The sequence below is a fragment of the Urocitellus parryii genome, chromosome 2 (genome assembly GCF_045843805.1).
Source record: "Urocitellus parryii isolate mUroPar1 chromosome 2, mUroPar1.hap1, whole genome shotgun sequence".
In the NCBI taxonomy this organism is placed as follows: Eukaryota; Metazoa; Chordata; class Mammalia; order Rodentia; family Sciuridae; genus Urocitellus; species Urocitellus parryii.
In genome coordinates, this window is record NC_135532.1 from 114,385,120 (window position 1) to 114,400,712 (window position 15,593).

Sequence of the window (15,593 nt, forward strand, 5' to 3'; positions counted from 1 at the left end):
AAAAAAATTTTGAAAATTATTCTACTAATGATGTATGGATTGCCAAACTAAATACGGAAGAAATGCTTTTGCCTAAGGACAGATGTGACCTAACAGGGATGATAATAGCATAGCAACAGTGAAGAATGGATTGCTATCCAGATTAAATGTGTGATACACATCAAAGGGCTTAATACAGTGTCTGACACACAGTACATGTCAAAAATCAATGTAAGCACCAGTGCAGTGGCACGTGCCTGTAATCCTAGCATCCTGGGAGGCTAAGGCAGGAGGATCCCGAGTTCAAAGCCAGCCTCAGCAACTTATCAAGGCCCTAAGCAACTTAGCAAGACCCTAGCTATACATAAAATATAAAAAGGGCTGGGTATTTGGCTCAGAGGTTAAGCGTCCCTGGGTTCAATCCGTAGAACAAAAAAAAAAAAAAAAGTAAGGGCACTACACAGAGACAAACTTAGCATCATAAGAAGTTATGAACATGGGCATTTCTAGGTTCTTATTTTCACTAGGGATCCACAACCACCTGGTTAAGTATTGCACTGGAATTATTTGTCTTCTTTTAGAGGAACATATATTATTTGCACTGAATTGAATTCTACAGTTCTGTCTACTGTGCTTATTTCCTCTCCCATTCCACCAACTTACTGAAGATTCTATAAGCAAAATTAAAAACCTCTAAGGTCACTCCCCTGTGTTTTAGAATTATTTAATTGGTAAAATGTTTCTAATGTTGTAATAACAAAATATAACATCATACCTTTTGGATTTCTTCAGGTAAAGCATGCATGGGAATGTGACGATCCATAATTTCCCAAAATTCAGAGTTCTGAAGCAAAATAGTCTAAAGACATTGATGGCAATAGTCAGAAATAAAATAATGTGAAAATTGCAAATTAAGATGATTTATAAATTCTTAGAAGTTTTGGGAGATGGATAACTGTTTCAACAGATGTTTGTTTCATCAATTAAGTGTTGAAGGTACAACTTGGGTTTTCTCCATTAGCATTTAAACTGATGAAGTACAGAAACAATATTTAATTACCAGATTAAATCGGCACATAAGCACTCAAAAGTCATCAAAGTATCAGAAGCCAAGTGCCAATTTTACTTAAGATGGACATTTCTATAATTTCATAAAGATATTTTACTTGTAACAGATTTTTATTTTCTAATAAAAAAAAAATTCTAGGGCTGGGATTGTGGCTCAGTGGTAGAGAAAACTTGCCTAGCACATTTGAGGCACTGAACACAATCCTCAGTACCACATAAAAAAATAAATAAAATAAAAGGTATTGTGCCCACCTACAACTAAATTTAAAAAAAAAAAAACACAATTCAATATGAATCTTTATCACTACTTTCATAAAACCACAGAGGATGAATGGAGCATTTCACATTCTTTTTATTTCTTTAATCCTTCCCAAATAATGGAGAAAGGGCGCTAGTCCAATTTGAGTGACAGGTGTTCATATATATCTAAGCAGTTGAGGGAAAAATGTGGAAAGTCAGATGACACCAGCAAAGGATTCCACAGCACAGAAGGTGTCCTGAGTTAGGGACAAGAGCAATCTAAGAGTTCAGGGGGAAAAAAATGTCCTGTCTGTTAGGGAGGGCAGGAATTTAGTGGATACTTATTGAGGTTTTCTGCCTCTGGTCAGGGAAGGATTTTGACAAAAGAGACCAGAGACACACAGAGCGCTATCAGAGAGAACAACTCCAACCACAATAAGGATAGCAGGAAAATTGTAGTTGACAAATCAATCAATAAATAAAATCCTGCTGCCGCATTATTTTTGTAAAGCATGCAACCACTGGTTGAAAAGAGGATTCTTCATCCCCAGTTAGCACAAACATTTCTCTTTTCAGTGAGTTGCTATGTAAAACAAATAACTAATAAACAGTCTCCTCATATAAAACATAACACTATATGTGGTTCGTAAAGTTATCCGAGGTCAAGCGTAACAGTAAACTTAATGGCCAACTACCTAACCTGAAGTCTAGCAGACCGTCAGTCATTTGGCCCAAGACTGTAAGGTTCATTATTTTCATTTCTGCTATTTTATAGTGGACTCATTATTAGTAAAATAAAATGGTAACATCTTCAATTTCATTGGAAGTGACTTTCTTCCTAAAATGACCTACTAAATCTTTTAAAATATTACTCATAAAAGTATCTGAGATCCCGGATCCGAGCGATAGTGCAAACAGGAGGCACTGGCAGAGGTTACCTTCATCACTTATGAATCTATACCAATTTAGGGCCTTACTATACCAATAGGAGGAATGGGCAGGTTCTGATTACTGAGGAAAAATTCAAAAATAAGATATTCTGTCAAGCCAGAAAACTACACAATGCAGAAAGAAAAGTTTTATTACTGAAGAAGCATTTAGCTAGATTTCAATGCTCCTCACAGCCAATCTGGTGAAGAGACTACAAAGAATCCCATTCTTTTTATACAGCCAAGAAAACACATGCACGTGTTCGTTACATACATGTCGCAAGAAAATTGGTCACTTGTCCTCACGTAAGAGGACTTAATGCTATATATTGTTTTATAGTTTTAATTATTGTTAATAATTACCACCAGGTAATTGGTGCTAGCTAATTGTCGTCACGCTAAGGAGCATAGGCAGGTAGTTACAACCAAGAGTTGGGCGTCCTGGCTAAATAAGCTTCTAAGGCGTCAAGCAGAAGGGGCTCTGTTTTCCTTGATGTTTGCTTTTTTTTTTCCTTTCTTTTCTTTTTTATGTTTGCATTTGAAAGATATGGCTTCCAGGTCCTCAGAAAAGCATTCCTGGGTCTTTACAAAGATTTGCTTGCATTCTGAGAGGAAGAGAGAAGGCGTTCACAAACCCTTCGTTTCTCCAGAAAGTCAGGGCTCGCCTTCCCGCGCTCCCGGCAACATGGAAAGCGGTCACAGGGCGCGTTGACTGGGATCTCACACCTTCCGCCGCGGTGCTCGGGCACCTGCTCTCTTTGCAGGCCCACTGCTTCCGCCCGGCACGACGCCCACAGTGCGGCCAGAGCGGCGGCCAGGTCTCGGACCTCCTGGAACAGGGGCAGCCCCCAGGGCACGATGGGGAGTCGCCTTCCGCTCCGCCGCGGCCGGAAGGCTCCGGGTGGCGAGGGCGGAGCGCGCGTCCCCCGCCCCCGCCCCGGAAGCGTGTCCCGGCCCGGGCCGGGCCGCCGCGGGACGCCGCCGTCTCTCACCTAGACCGCCATCCGCCGGGGACGCGGCGCTCAATCTCCCGGGCGACCAGCGGCGCGCAGGCCTAACGTCAGAGAGCGGCGACGTCAGACCCCCGCCTCCGCCGCCCCGAAGCGGAAGCGCAGCGCTGCGTCAGCGGGCGTCGCAGGAGAGCGGCTGAGCGCTCCGGCTGACCGCGCTCGTTTCGGCCCCGCCCCGCCGCACACGAGGCAGCGCGCCGGGCTCTGTGCCCAGCCGGGCCGCGGAGGCCACGGGGTCATGGCAAGCTGGCCGCCGTGCTGCTGCGAGGACGTGGGCGTGGCGTTCGCCCTGGACTCGACCTCGCGCTCAGTGCGGCCATCGTGCAGAGACGCCCGGTCCCCGCCTCTGTACAAAAGGCTGCCCCCGCGGCACGTGACCGGCGTCCCTTCTTCACACCTGCGTTCGTAAAACAGGTACTTGCTGACCACCTGCTAGGCGCCCCGCACTGCGGACCCACGGCCAGCTGACGGTCGTAACTGACTCCGGCTGCCCCTGCCAGTGACATGGTTAACTGGTGACGCATTCCCAGTCCAGGTCTCCTTGAGGAGTCCCTGGAGTCCAAAGGGCAGTTCTTCCGGAAGCCCAGGCAAACAGTCACGTTAGCTAGTAGAGAAAAGACGCTGTTGAAGAAAATAAGACTGAGTCGTTATGAATAAAGTGAGTGACACCTGTAGAGAGCGACGTGCTCCAGTGACGTAGAGAAGTGCTAGTACAGGGGTCAAACTGCTGGTTGATAACTGTTTATTAGAGCAAATGACAGCGTGGAGAACTGAATACTTCCTGAAAGCCTTGTTCCTCCAGGCTCTGAAAGTCTAGGAGATCGACACTTAACCTGACTTTTGCCCCACTGCCTGACATTGACTTTTGTTTCCACTCCTTAAAGAGTATTCCTTATCTGGGCAAGATAGGCAGTAATTAAAGGATGGAAGAAAGAACGGATGCAGAGAACTGCCAGCCAAGTGAACAAGCACAGCACAAAGAACTTCCAGAGCTATCCATGCACCTCATGCTTCTTTGAGGGATATTGAGGGTGGGACTGTTCTCATTTTATAACAGTGGGAATTTTAGCTGTAGGGCACAAAAAATCATTCATCCAGTTAGTTCTTTGCACACCCAAAACAAGATCTCTGTGTTCTGAGCTAGCTTCACATTGTATAATGACCAGGTTTTGTTCTTAAGATATCACAGAGTGTGTTTATGTCAACCTAGATTAGGTAGCCTATTACATGCCTAGACTATCTGGTGTATATATGTTCATGTGGCACGACCTATTATTCCTAGGGCCACAATGACAAAACATCAGGCGATTTATGTCAAGCAGAAGAAAAAAAAAGATGTGATTTAGAGGCTTGGTAAATACAAGATGCATGAAGTGAGCCCAAGTAACATCTATGCTGTGTTACATTTTTTAGTGAGTAGCAATAATTCTAAATGATAACCTAGGTATGGAATAACAATACATAAACCATCACAGCGTCATTTGTTGCCTTTTTCAAGTAACTGGTGTTGTGTCCTGTACATGTGTGCACTACATGTTAGGAGACTAGCATCATCACCAACACTCAGCATCATCACCAACCCAAGCAATGAGCTGCATTAAAACATCACCGTGGCTTGTGACACCACTAGGTGATAGTAGTCTCTCAACGCCTTCATAATCTCTCAGGAACCACTGGGGTCTAGCATTGACCAGAACCACCTTGGTACAGCATGTGCAGCAGAATGATTAGCAGTATAATGTTTGTTGAATGCTTTGTGTACATGACACTTGGATGGGAAGATATCTGGCTGAAAGGCTATAATTCACTCTAGTTTAATTCCATCTGTGCTTATTCATTTGCACATCTTCTTGACACCATTTTTTCTTTCCATTGTAAATGTCCCTTAGGCTGCACATTCCAATCATCCACATGTGACTTTTAGATAAAATGAAGTCGATTTTAAAATCCTATTGCTGGATTGCACTAGCCACATTTTAGGTGCTCAGTAGTCAGGTGTGGCTACTGTGCAAGACTGAATAGACACAGGACATTTTCATCACTGTAGAAGATTCACCTGGACCATGATAGACCCAGTAAGAATTTCAAAGGAAAAGAGAATTGGTAAGTTATAAAGAGTAGCCTTTTTTAAAGGATAGCAAAAAAAAAAAAAGTATAATTTTTTAAAAAACCACAAATGTGACAAGTGATACACAATCAATTTTTAAAAATAAAGCCACCAAGTGTGTCCTTTGTTATTTTTTTCCCGGTTCTCTATTTACCTCAATTTTTCTCCATCTCTTCCAAGTTTCTCTCTTATCTTCCCCACCTCTCTTTTTCTGCTCCATGATTGGCCATTCTAGAACTGAAGTACAATTTAAAATATTTCCATCCTTGGGCATACTGGATAAAGTTGAGTATCATCCTGTTCTTAAATTATTTGTTTCTGCACTCCCATCCAATCTGGGCCCCCTTGTGTGGAAGAACTCTACCATGGAGCTGAACTCCTAGCCTATGTTCTTAATTTTTAAGTCAGCACAGTTTCACTTTTACTGTGACTTACAAAATTAGTCCAGTAATAACCAAATTGAGCTCCTTTTAACTTCTCTTGTGGCCCTTTATTGTTTCTCCTCTGTAGGTCAGTGACCCCTACAAGAAAAAAATGCTCTCTAGTTTTTGGAGGAGATAGTACAGGAAGTACCCTAGAATAACTGCATGACCTACAGACCTTTGTGTTGGTTTATGAGAACACAATGACTGGCTTTTTTTTTTCCCTGAAGGGAATTTATCTGAGATATTTTTCCTATAGAGCCTTGTCAGTGACACACTCATTACATTAGGTTGTCTTATGCTCCTTCCTCTCCTTCCCCTCCACCTGTGAAAAGCAAGTATGAGGATAGGCAGTTTGTTTACAAGTCTGGTAAAAATATCAGGAAGTCTACCCAAGAGAGCTAATTTTAAAGTAAGCCCCAGGACTGTACAGAGGGGGCATGAGAAATTACAATTAACCCCAACTTTATTTTCATCCTATGAACCACTACACAGTAAAACTCTGTGCCCTTGAAAGTTTGAATGAAATGATTGCAAACAGGCCTCCCAAGTTGGAAACTACCACAGCTTTCACTGGTATTTCTGGGTTCTATCCAATGCAAATGCAAAATTAAAAAAAAAAAAAACAACTTATTGGTCTCTTTGTATTTGCCAGGCTGTTCATAGACAACGTCTCATTTAATTTCGAATCCTTCCAAACATCACTCAGTCAGATGGTACTTATTGTTTACTTTGACCCAGACGATGGAAGTGGCCAAGGGCATGGCTCAACATGTGAGCACAGAAGTGCACTTGGACTCCATGTGGGCCTAAGTGGAAGCACCTGGGCCTCACATAGCGTGTTAGTTGACTCTGCCAGCACACCAGTCCCCGTGAGGCATCAGCCTACCGTGGATTAGAAGCAGATGTATGTACCCACAAAGCATCTAATCTGCAAACACCTTTGTCCTAGACTTTCCTCATTTTCCCATTCAACTTCTGGTTTTCAGGAAAGGTAAGCCACATGAGACCACTTGCTTTGTTTTGCTTACCCCTATATATTTTCTTGCCACCAAGATATAGGTTGGATTTTTTTTTTTTCCTGAGATATAACTGCTGTCAAATTTAAAGTTTTAGACAGCTTTATAAATTGCACATTTGAGCCCCCCAAACTGGCGTGGAGATGAATTTGATCACAAACGATTATTTGTAAGTTTAAGTTAAGTGTAAACCTGAGCACATAATGAAATACAGGAACAGTGTTTCAATGGCATTTCTCATAGGGGTTCAAATGCCTTGTCACCCATGTGGGAATAAACTGTGCCCAACCCAAAATCTATGAGCCTTGAGAATATGGTCATTGAACAAAATCTCCAGTGACATGAGTTAGTCCTTAATGAATGTTAACTCTTGAACTTTAACTCATACACTACAGCAAAACATTTGATGGTTGTAAATTAATTCCTTGTGGCCTATTTTCTATCAATAAGAGCTTTATTCAATAAGAGCTTTATCCAAAGATGTACTATGTGACATATCTGTTACATGTATATGTTTTCAAACAAAAGAAATAAAGCTCTAATGGCACAAACTTAATACTCTTATAGTGAGGCCCTGAGGGCTGGGGCTGTAGCTCAGTGGTAAAGCGCTTGTCTTGCATGTGTAAGGCACTAGGTTCAATCCTCAGCACCACATAAAAATAAAGTTACTGTGTGTTTACAACTAAAAATATTTTTTTTAAAAAAAAATATGGCCCTGATAACTATTTAAGAGATTAATCTGTAATGTAAATTACCCAAATTCCTCATTAAATTTAGTATCCAAAATCTGACCTATGACTAGTCCTTAATGAATGTTAGTTCATTCGAAGACTGAGAATAACTGCCTTATGTATTTAAAAAACTTTTGTAGACTTTAGTGTTTGTGTGTTTAACAAAATTACTGCTTATTTCTGAGATTTTTTCTTAGAACTCTAGTGAAGAATCTTAAGACTAACTCAATGCTTGTTTTGGTAAGTGATTGGCAAAATTTCATCTCCTTTGTTGAGATGAAGTTCATATTTCTGTGCCTGTAATTTTAAGTGGCTAATGAATTTCTAGGAAACAAAGTAGAGCAGTTTTCTTGTCCTTTTATTATGTCTCTTTAGAAAGTTTTAATGCCATTGAGGAATTGGGGATCATCATAAAGATGTCACTAACTACTAATATGAAATATCAAGCATTATTATCAGATCTGTCAAATAGATGAGATTATAATAACTATAATAGTCTGGTTCTCAAGGGTGTAGAGCAACTAGCATTCTTAAACATCACTCTTAGGGGAAAAATAGTACACTTATTACATTTTAAACCTCTTAAAAGTTTCAAAATTATTGTAGTGAACAGTTGATTCCCCCCCCCTCTTTTTTTTGGCAGGAATCCTAATTTCTTTACCCTGATCCTCTACCCTGTCCCCAAACACATGTGAATCAACCCAAGTTCAGGAGTGAGTTCAGATTAAGTCACTTCAACTAGCCCTTCCCCCTTGCCAGAGATTAAATCAGGAAGGAGCCTGTGACCCAATTCTGACTAAAAAGGCTCCAAGAGAAAGGTCCTTAGAAGCTTTTGGAAAGTTCTTATTAGCATATGTACATACTGTCCATCAATCTTATTTATAATGTTTAAAAACTGGAAATACTAAAATGTGAAATAATTTGATTTGTGCAAACAAGATTGCACAGCTATTAGGACGATGCTGTCCTTCAGTGAGAATGTTGCAATATGTAGCTCTAGAGGAAAAAGCAAGTTAAATTAATACTTAAAATGGTTCTAACGGACATTCTGAATAAACAGGTTATTATTTCTAAAGTGTATGTTTTATTGGAATACGAAGGGACCTAACAGCCAAGGGAAGAGGTAGACAGTTTGAGCAAAGTGGAAACCAGGGCTACTTTGAAACTCAACTACTGATTCAGAACTCCTAGAAGGCCACAGAGAGGCTTAGTCCTTCAAATCTGCCATGAGTGAAAGCTGGCTCTCCGTTCTCTTATAGCTGGCAGCCACTGCACATAGCAGGGCAGCTTTGCCACCAAGAGGAAGACAGCCTGCTTCTGTTCCCAACCTCCAGTTAGGAGAATGCCAGGAAATAACTTTCTTTGGCACACCTTGAGTTACATGCCAATCCCTTGACCAACTCACTAAGGCCAGTGAGAACCACTCCTAGGGGGCCAGGCAGGCAAGGCCAGACTATGACACCTCCCTTTCTAAATCACACCACTCTAAATCACACAGGAGGAGAATCCAGGGAGGGACAGTCCTGTTCCAGAAGAAAGGAAATGCGCTGGGCAGTCAAAATAAACATTTCGTACATACATTTAAGTGAGAATCAGAATGAGCTAGGAGAAGATTTAAAATTAAGCAGTGACTCTTGCTCTCCTCCCACAAATGGTAATGAGAGGAGAATACTCATTTTCTCCTAAGGAGAAAAGCTTCTTAGGAGTTTATGGTAAGTAAGTGTCCTAACCCTGAGAATTACCCCCTCCTGCAATGGATGTTTTTGAATAACAAAAATAACTGTTTAACTGGGCATCACAGGCCAAATGGTAATAAAAGGGAAATTGATGAGAGATCACAGATTCACCAAAGCAAAGTTTAAATTAATAAAAAATAAACTCGTGTAATCTTCTGAGTTTTCTGTGAAGGGGGTGGCTCTGTTGAACTGTGTCGGTGTCATTTGTCTTGCCCTTCTAACGTGATGTATCTGCAAATCTACAAACGTTCAAATCATGTAGAGGTAACTGCAAAATCACTTTTTGCTGACATGATCTTGAGAACAAACTTAAAGAGTCTGGGGTCTTACAACGGTCACTGTTCTTTCTTAATGCCCTTGGGGCTTGTAGAAGAGGTCTCTTCAGTTAGTGTGTTGAGGTGACCAGTCAGTACACCTACGCTTCTGGGACCAAGGGCAGCAAGTGCAGTCACACTCTGTTCCTGTATCACCAGCCTGGTGCAGAGTGGATAAGCCTGCGTCCCGAGGCTGCCCTCCTCGCCCGGTTCCTTTCTCTGTAAGCCTGTCACGCGAACCGCGCTGGCGCGCCTCCTAACCCGGCTTTCCCGGAAAGCTGCCTCGGCTCCCGACGCCTTTCGCACATCTGTCGGGGCGGGCCCGAGGGCCGGCGTCACCCTCGCGCTGACGGCCGGGGGCCGCGGGGACCCGCGCCGGCCTGAGCCATCGCGTGACAGCTCCGCGGGCGCCGCCCTGCACCTGCCACCGCGGGCGGGGCCCCGGGGCCAGTGCGTGCGGCCGCGCGCAGGCGGGTCACGCAACCCGGCGCCCGCCGGCCGCTCGCGTGCGCTGCCCGGGCGGCCCGCTGGAGCCGGCGTCGCGTGCAGGCCAGCCTGACCCCGCGGGGACGCGGCCCGGTCAGTTCCGGCCCCGCGCGGCGCGCAGACACCCGGGCGGGGGTCGCCGGCACCGCTGACGTCGGCGCCGCCCCGGAGCAGGGGACGGGCCGTCACTGCCGCAGCGCCCCCGCCCCCACGCGCGTGCGGGCGAGGGGAAGCGCTGTCGTGACGGCGGCGATGAGATCAGCCTGAGTAACCGCAGCGCCGGGCCGCGAAGTGCAGGCAGTCACGCAGCCGCCGCGCCCCGGAGCTGTGCCACCCGGCGGCGGCGAGGGAGCCCGCGGAGAGAGCCCTGAAAGGGTGCGGCTGGCACGGCCGGGCTGTGCTCCGCTTGCAGACCCAGACCGCCCAGAATCGCTGCGGTCACTCGGTGCAGTACAGCACCTATTACCGCTGTGACACGGAACTCGGAGGCCGTTAAAATGTGCCTTTAATTTGTTTATATTGCTTCCTTTAGTAGGCAGTACACAGGGCCTGCATATGCGTGCATGAAATTTAATTTATGCACGCGAGTCTAGAGGCATGGTTTGACAAGAGGGGTAATTAAGAATTCAGTAAGAGAGTCAGGCCACAGTGAGATTATGTAAAAAGACAAATGAACTGGGGCGGGGACGGGGGGGGGGGGAATCCAGTCTGGACATGAGAAAGTCATTACATTCATCTTTTCATGGTCCTGAACATCCCGTACCAACTGGATAAAAATATATGGCGGAAAGTTCTAGTTAGATGTAGAAAACACTAGCATTCTGCTGTCCCAGGCAAACATCAGAAGAGCCTTCTGTTGTAGACAAGAGTAACATCCCTACCATAAGACAGTAGTGTGTCTGTAATGTGTTCATAGTTCAGTCACTTAGTATACATGTGATTCACTGGTGGGTGGGTCACTGTGAAACAGGATTGATCACCGTGCACAGAAAGATCTGCTTTGATTTTTATGAGAATTTTTTTATAGGTTATAATGTTTATAGGATAGGCACTCAGTAAGGACTTGAGCCTAAGTCCTTACTAGCAGATTACATCAAATTGATATTTTTTGAATAAAGGAGTGAATGAATGACTATGTAGGCAGTATTATCTAATGGTTAGAGCTGTGACCTAAGGTGTCATGAGTGATTACTGCTACCCAGCCACTGCCCCAGGAGTGATCCTGGTATGGTGGAAATGCCAGACTTGCAGGGAGCTGGGCTTACTCAGCTCAGGTGCTGGGATATGTCAATTCCTGTCTTGTTTGAAGCTTTTGGTAGAGGACTCTTAAAAGACAGGAAAAAAAAAAGTTACCACTGAGGGGCTTTCTGGAACATCAGCTCAGGACAGGACATATAGGATGTTTTAGCTGAAATCAGAAGGTGGATGTTAGTCCCTCATCAATCCCTTCTATTTAGAAAACTGTAAAACAAAAGCACACAGGGCCCTGCTTTCCATTATTCTCCCTATCACAGCACCCTTACCATTCTTCATCCCCAACCCACCAGGCGACCATCTTAAGGCTGCCTCTGCCCTTTCACCAGGGTCCTGCACAGTTGTTCATGTTGTTGGTGGCACAATGGTGCCTGGTAGAGGAGGTGGACAGGCAGTGAACTCCAGCCCTGGCTTCACCTGTCAGATAGGAAGAGAGGTCTCTTTTTAATTTGATCAAAGGTAGCTTGGGGCTAACTCTTTGTTTTACAGTTCTTAGGCCTCTACCTCCCCTGTGCCACTCAACAGGTACTTTCCTGTTGTATTTAGTAGCATTGCTCTGCTGAGTCTCAAGATAGTGGCACTGGGGTATGGGGAGGAGCCAAGACTGAAGGAGAGACAACCCTTGTCAACTTCCAAAGTGTCTATTCTTGTAGAGGTAGATGAAGACCAGCCAAGACACGATGATGTTGTGTGAGGTTTTCCGCAGCAGAAAGAAAGCAATGACAGCAACAGCCTGCCTTTTCAATTCTAGCAAACTGGGAGAACCCTCGGCTCACAGCAGGTTGCTCAGGGAATGTGATAAGTGATGGGTGTCTCAACCTTTTGGCTGAGTTCATTAGTAGGTTTTGATATCCGGTGATTCGTATAGAACATATATCCTGCTGAACCCTGGGGATGGCTGTGGGATTAGAGCACATTCCTTTTGCCGTTGCTATCTTCTCTGTAGTTTGTTGACATTACATCATGGTACAAATAATGAGTAGTAGCGTCTGCAGAGTCAGGAGGTAGTGGCCTGATTAGTCCAAACTTCTTCAGGGAACACGTGCAAAGAGATGAGCCCTAACAGGACCCGAAGAGCTGTGTGGTTTTGAAATCCTGAGTGGATGGGCCACACCCCATATACACCTCAAATCTCCTAGTGCTTTGAAGGTATAATTATTGCTTAACAACTCCAGGGAAAGAATTAATTAGATCTTTGTATGATTTGATTATCATAAAAATGAGAGTTTAAAGGTGACTTATTAAAATATGAAAATGTGTGAATAAGATAAGCATATAAAACAAATTTGGAATTAATATCATATAAGAGCATAAAAATGATCCAGCTGGATTAATACCTTTTAAAATATGGTTTCTAACAATAATTAAGCAGTCCATCTTATAATTGAGCCTATAGGCCTAAAGCAAATAAAACATAGGAAGGAATCTTATTAATATGAACAACACAATTTATCATTTCACTTAATAAATATTCTTATGTTATTTTTTAATTCATTAATGATTATTTACAAAAAGCCTTTAGGGTTCCCTACTTAGAGACGAAGGTGGCATGTCACAGATTGTTCTGTCCAAGACAGACACTGCTGCTTGTTGATATTTGCACTAGAATTACCGCCCAGTACATGATGCTGGTTTGAATGAAGCAATTAATGAAGGAAAAAAAAAAAACCCTTCAGAACTCACCTCCAAGGACCCTACTCCCCAGGCCCTCCCTACTTCTCTCTTGATGAGCACCTTCCTAGATTATTGCTGCTTTCTGTGAGCAATGAGGAAAAAGGAAGCAGTGCAGATGGGAGCCTGGCCCTGGTCAGATGTCTTTGAAAGGAACAAAGTATTTGCAGATGTTTCAACAAGTGGAGGGGCTGGGCTGCGAGGAGGCCACAGGAAACAACTTCCACACCTTGGGGCTACTACTATAAAGGTATCATCACTCATCAGCCCAGGATTCCCTCCGCAACTTGAAAAGGCACTCCAGGCTGGAATGCCGCATGGATCCAGACTTGCTCAGGAATGCCCCAAATGATCCGATCTAAACAGAGAAATTAATGTGATTTGTAAAAATAGCAATCAGGATCTTGGTTATCTGAGAATCAAATCCTTTAATCACTTTAGACAGAACTAATGAAACTGGAAGAAACCATCATTGATTTTGAGAGTCTCCTTCTAAATTAGTTGGCCTTTGGCTTCTAGAGAGCAAAGTTCAAATTCCAGTTCCTGTCTGACAGGAAAATAAGTCAGACACAAAGTAGGTAGTCTTTTAGACTCCACACTGAAACAGAGCATAAAGGGCATTTGGGTCTTGAAGAAACTTTCTTTTCAGGGTTGTTGAATACATTCACCCAATGTAGTATTTTTCATTGTGCTTTCTGAGGTTTTTTTGTTTGTTTGTTTGTTTGTTTGTTTTGATTTAGGACATTTGTCTTTGCTGGCAAAAGAGTAAGTGAAGTTTTATGTTTTCTAGTGCAGTGGTCTAAATTCTACCAGCTTTGTGCATGACCTCTTCTGGAACATGTTAACATGCGGGCTGTGTGGACAGTGGTGCTTATGATCATAGGAAGCACCCTTAATGATCCTGAACGGCGATCCAGGGCTAAGCAAGGCAAGCTACTGGCTTTGTATTCTGGCATGTTCCCATCCAAGTTCTCATCCCTGATATGATTACAATTGAAGAATTCTTTTTGCTTTTGGCTCAGTGGGCAAGAGTTTTATTTTATCAAACTATTATCTGAATGCATGGCGATTCTGAATTTGTTTCCCCTAAATCCTAAACTTTCTAAGTGAAAAGACGTTATAGAAACAGAGTTGTGGACACTTGTTATGGAAACGAGATTTTTATCACTCCAAAATGAAAATTTTTCTTAAACTATAAGGAAAAGAAGAAAATGCTAACACTATTACTGAAACTGACCAGCATATGTAGAGAGTAGAGATCAATGAATTAACTCCAATATTATTTAAGAATTATTATGTACATGTTGCTATTCTAATTGATTATCCTCCATGAAGGATACAAAACACAAAGATCCTGGCTAATGATGGCTACACGTCCTTTTGTCTTTTTTTTTTTTAATTTTTTTAGTTGTAGATGGATACAATACCTTTATTTTATTTATTTTTATGTGGTGCTGAGGATCAAACCCAGTCCTTCACATGTGCGAGGCAAGCACTCTGCCACTGAGCCCAAATCCCAGCCCCTTTTATCTTCTTTAAACCAGAAAAGGCACAGAGGTGTATCAGACTTGCTGTGCCTCCCTGACACAGATCCTAGACCAGAGAAGAAACTCCTACTCATCGAGGTCCATTTCCATATCTAATGGATGAAGAAACAAATCCAGAGGATGATTAATTGATTCAACAAGCTATTATTATTATCATTTTGCAGGTGCTACAAACAGCACCAGTTTTGGTCTGAAGGCTCAGCAGTGAACAAGACAGATGTGGTGTCTTGCCCTGGATCACATGGTTAATGGAGGAGCTGGAACCAGAAAGGAATCTGTGGCTTTCTAATTACAAGGGCCTCCATTAATCAAACACTGCCTTGGTCCCAGCCCCTAAGTGCCTCCTACATATACTCTCTGCGGCCTCCTCTTCTCTGCCCAAGGGGAAAGTGGCTTATCTGTGTTTGGAAGGAGTAACAGCCTAAATAATCCAGCCTTGTCCCTTCTCTCTCTGTGGTAGGGGCGGGGGTGCTGGGCTGGCTGCGGGAAGATTGCTTCACTGTGCTCCTCCAGGCTTACAGAGAAGGGGCAGGAGCTGCCCTCCACAGGCCTGGTTGTGGAGGCACGAGCCTCCTACTGGGGCTTAAAATTAGGAAGCCCAGTTTCTGACAGATACCAGCTTCCTCATCAGTCATATCTGTGTGTGTGTGTGTGTGTGTGTGTGTGTGTGTGTGTGTGCAAGAGAGAAGCATTTCATAAAAATCAAAGTGAAGACACAACCATGCACTGTCATATTTGAACCATCCTGCCCAGCAAGTGCCTCACATTCTGAGCCAATGCACCTAGGAAAGAGTATCTTCATCTAATACCAACATAACCTTCTTAAAAGCTCTGCCCTGATTTCTACAATTTCTATAACTGCCACATTCAGTTCTGAGGCTTTTTGGAGACAATGTGGTAAAATCAAAAGTATGTGGAATTTACAGAATTGGAAAAGCTGGATTTGAGTCTACTGTGAATAAGTGTCTGTAATTTTGAACCTCTATTTTTTTCCTCTAAACAATAGCACAGATTGCCTTACTGAGCTCATGTGGTTAAGACCCAACGAGGATAATAGATGTGCAAGTGCTTCGTAAACTG

General features: G+C 43.3%; 1 protein-coding gene across 1 annotated transcript in view; it reads right to left on the bottom strand.

Annotated features, from left to right (window-relative positions):
* The window catches only part of Lekr1 (leucine, glutamate and lysine rich 1), a 175,402-nt gene extending 169,996 nt beyond the window's left edge, over positions 1–5,406 (bottom strand). The window contains exons 1-2 of the mRNA XM_026392929.2: positions 3,209–5,406; positions 755–838 (exon numbers count right to left, since the gene is read on the bottom strand). Coding sequence (XP_026248714.2) covers positions 755–802 — 48 coding nt within the window. The 5' untranslated portion in view covers positions 803–838; positions 3,209–5,406. The remainder of the gene's footprint in view (positions 1–754; positions 839–3,208) is intronic.
* Between the last annotated feature and the right edge of the window lie 10,187 nt (positions 5,407–15,593).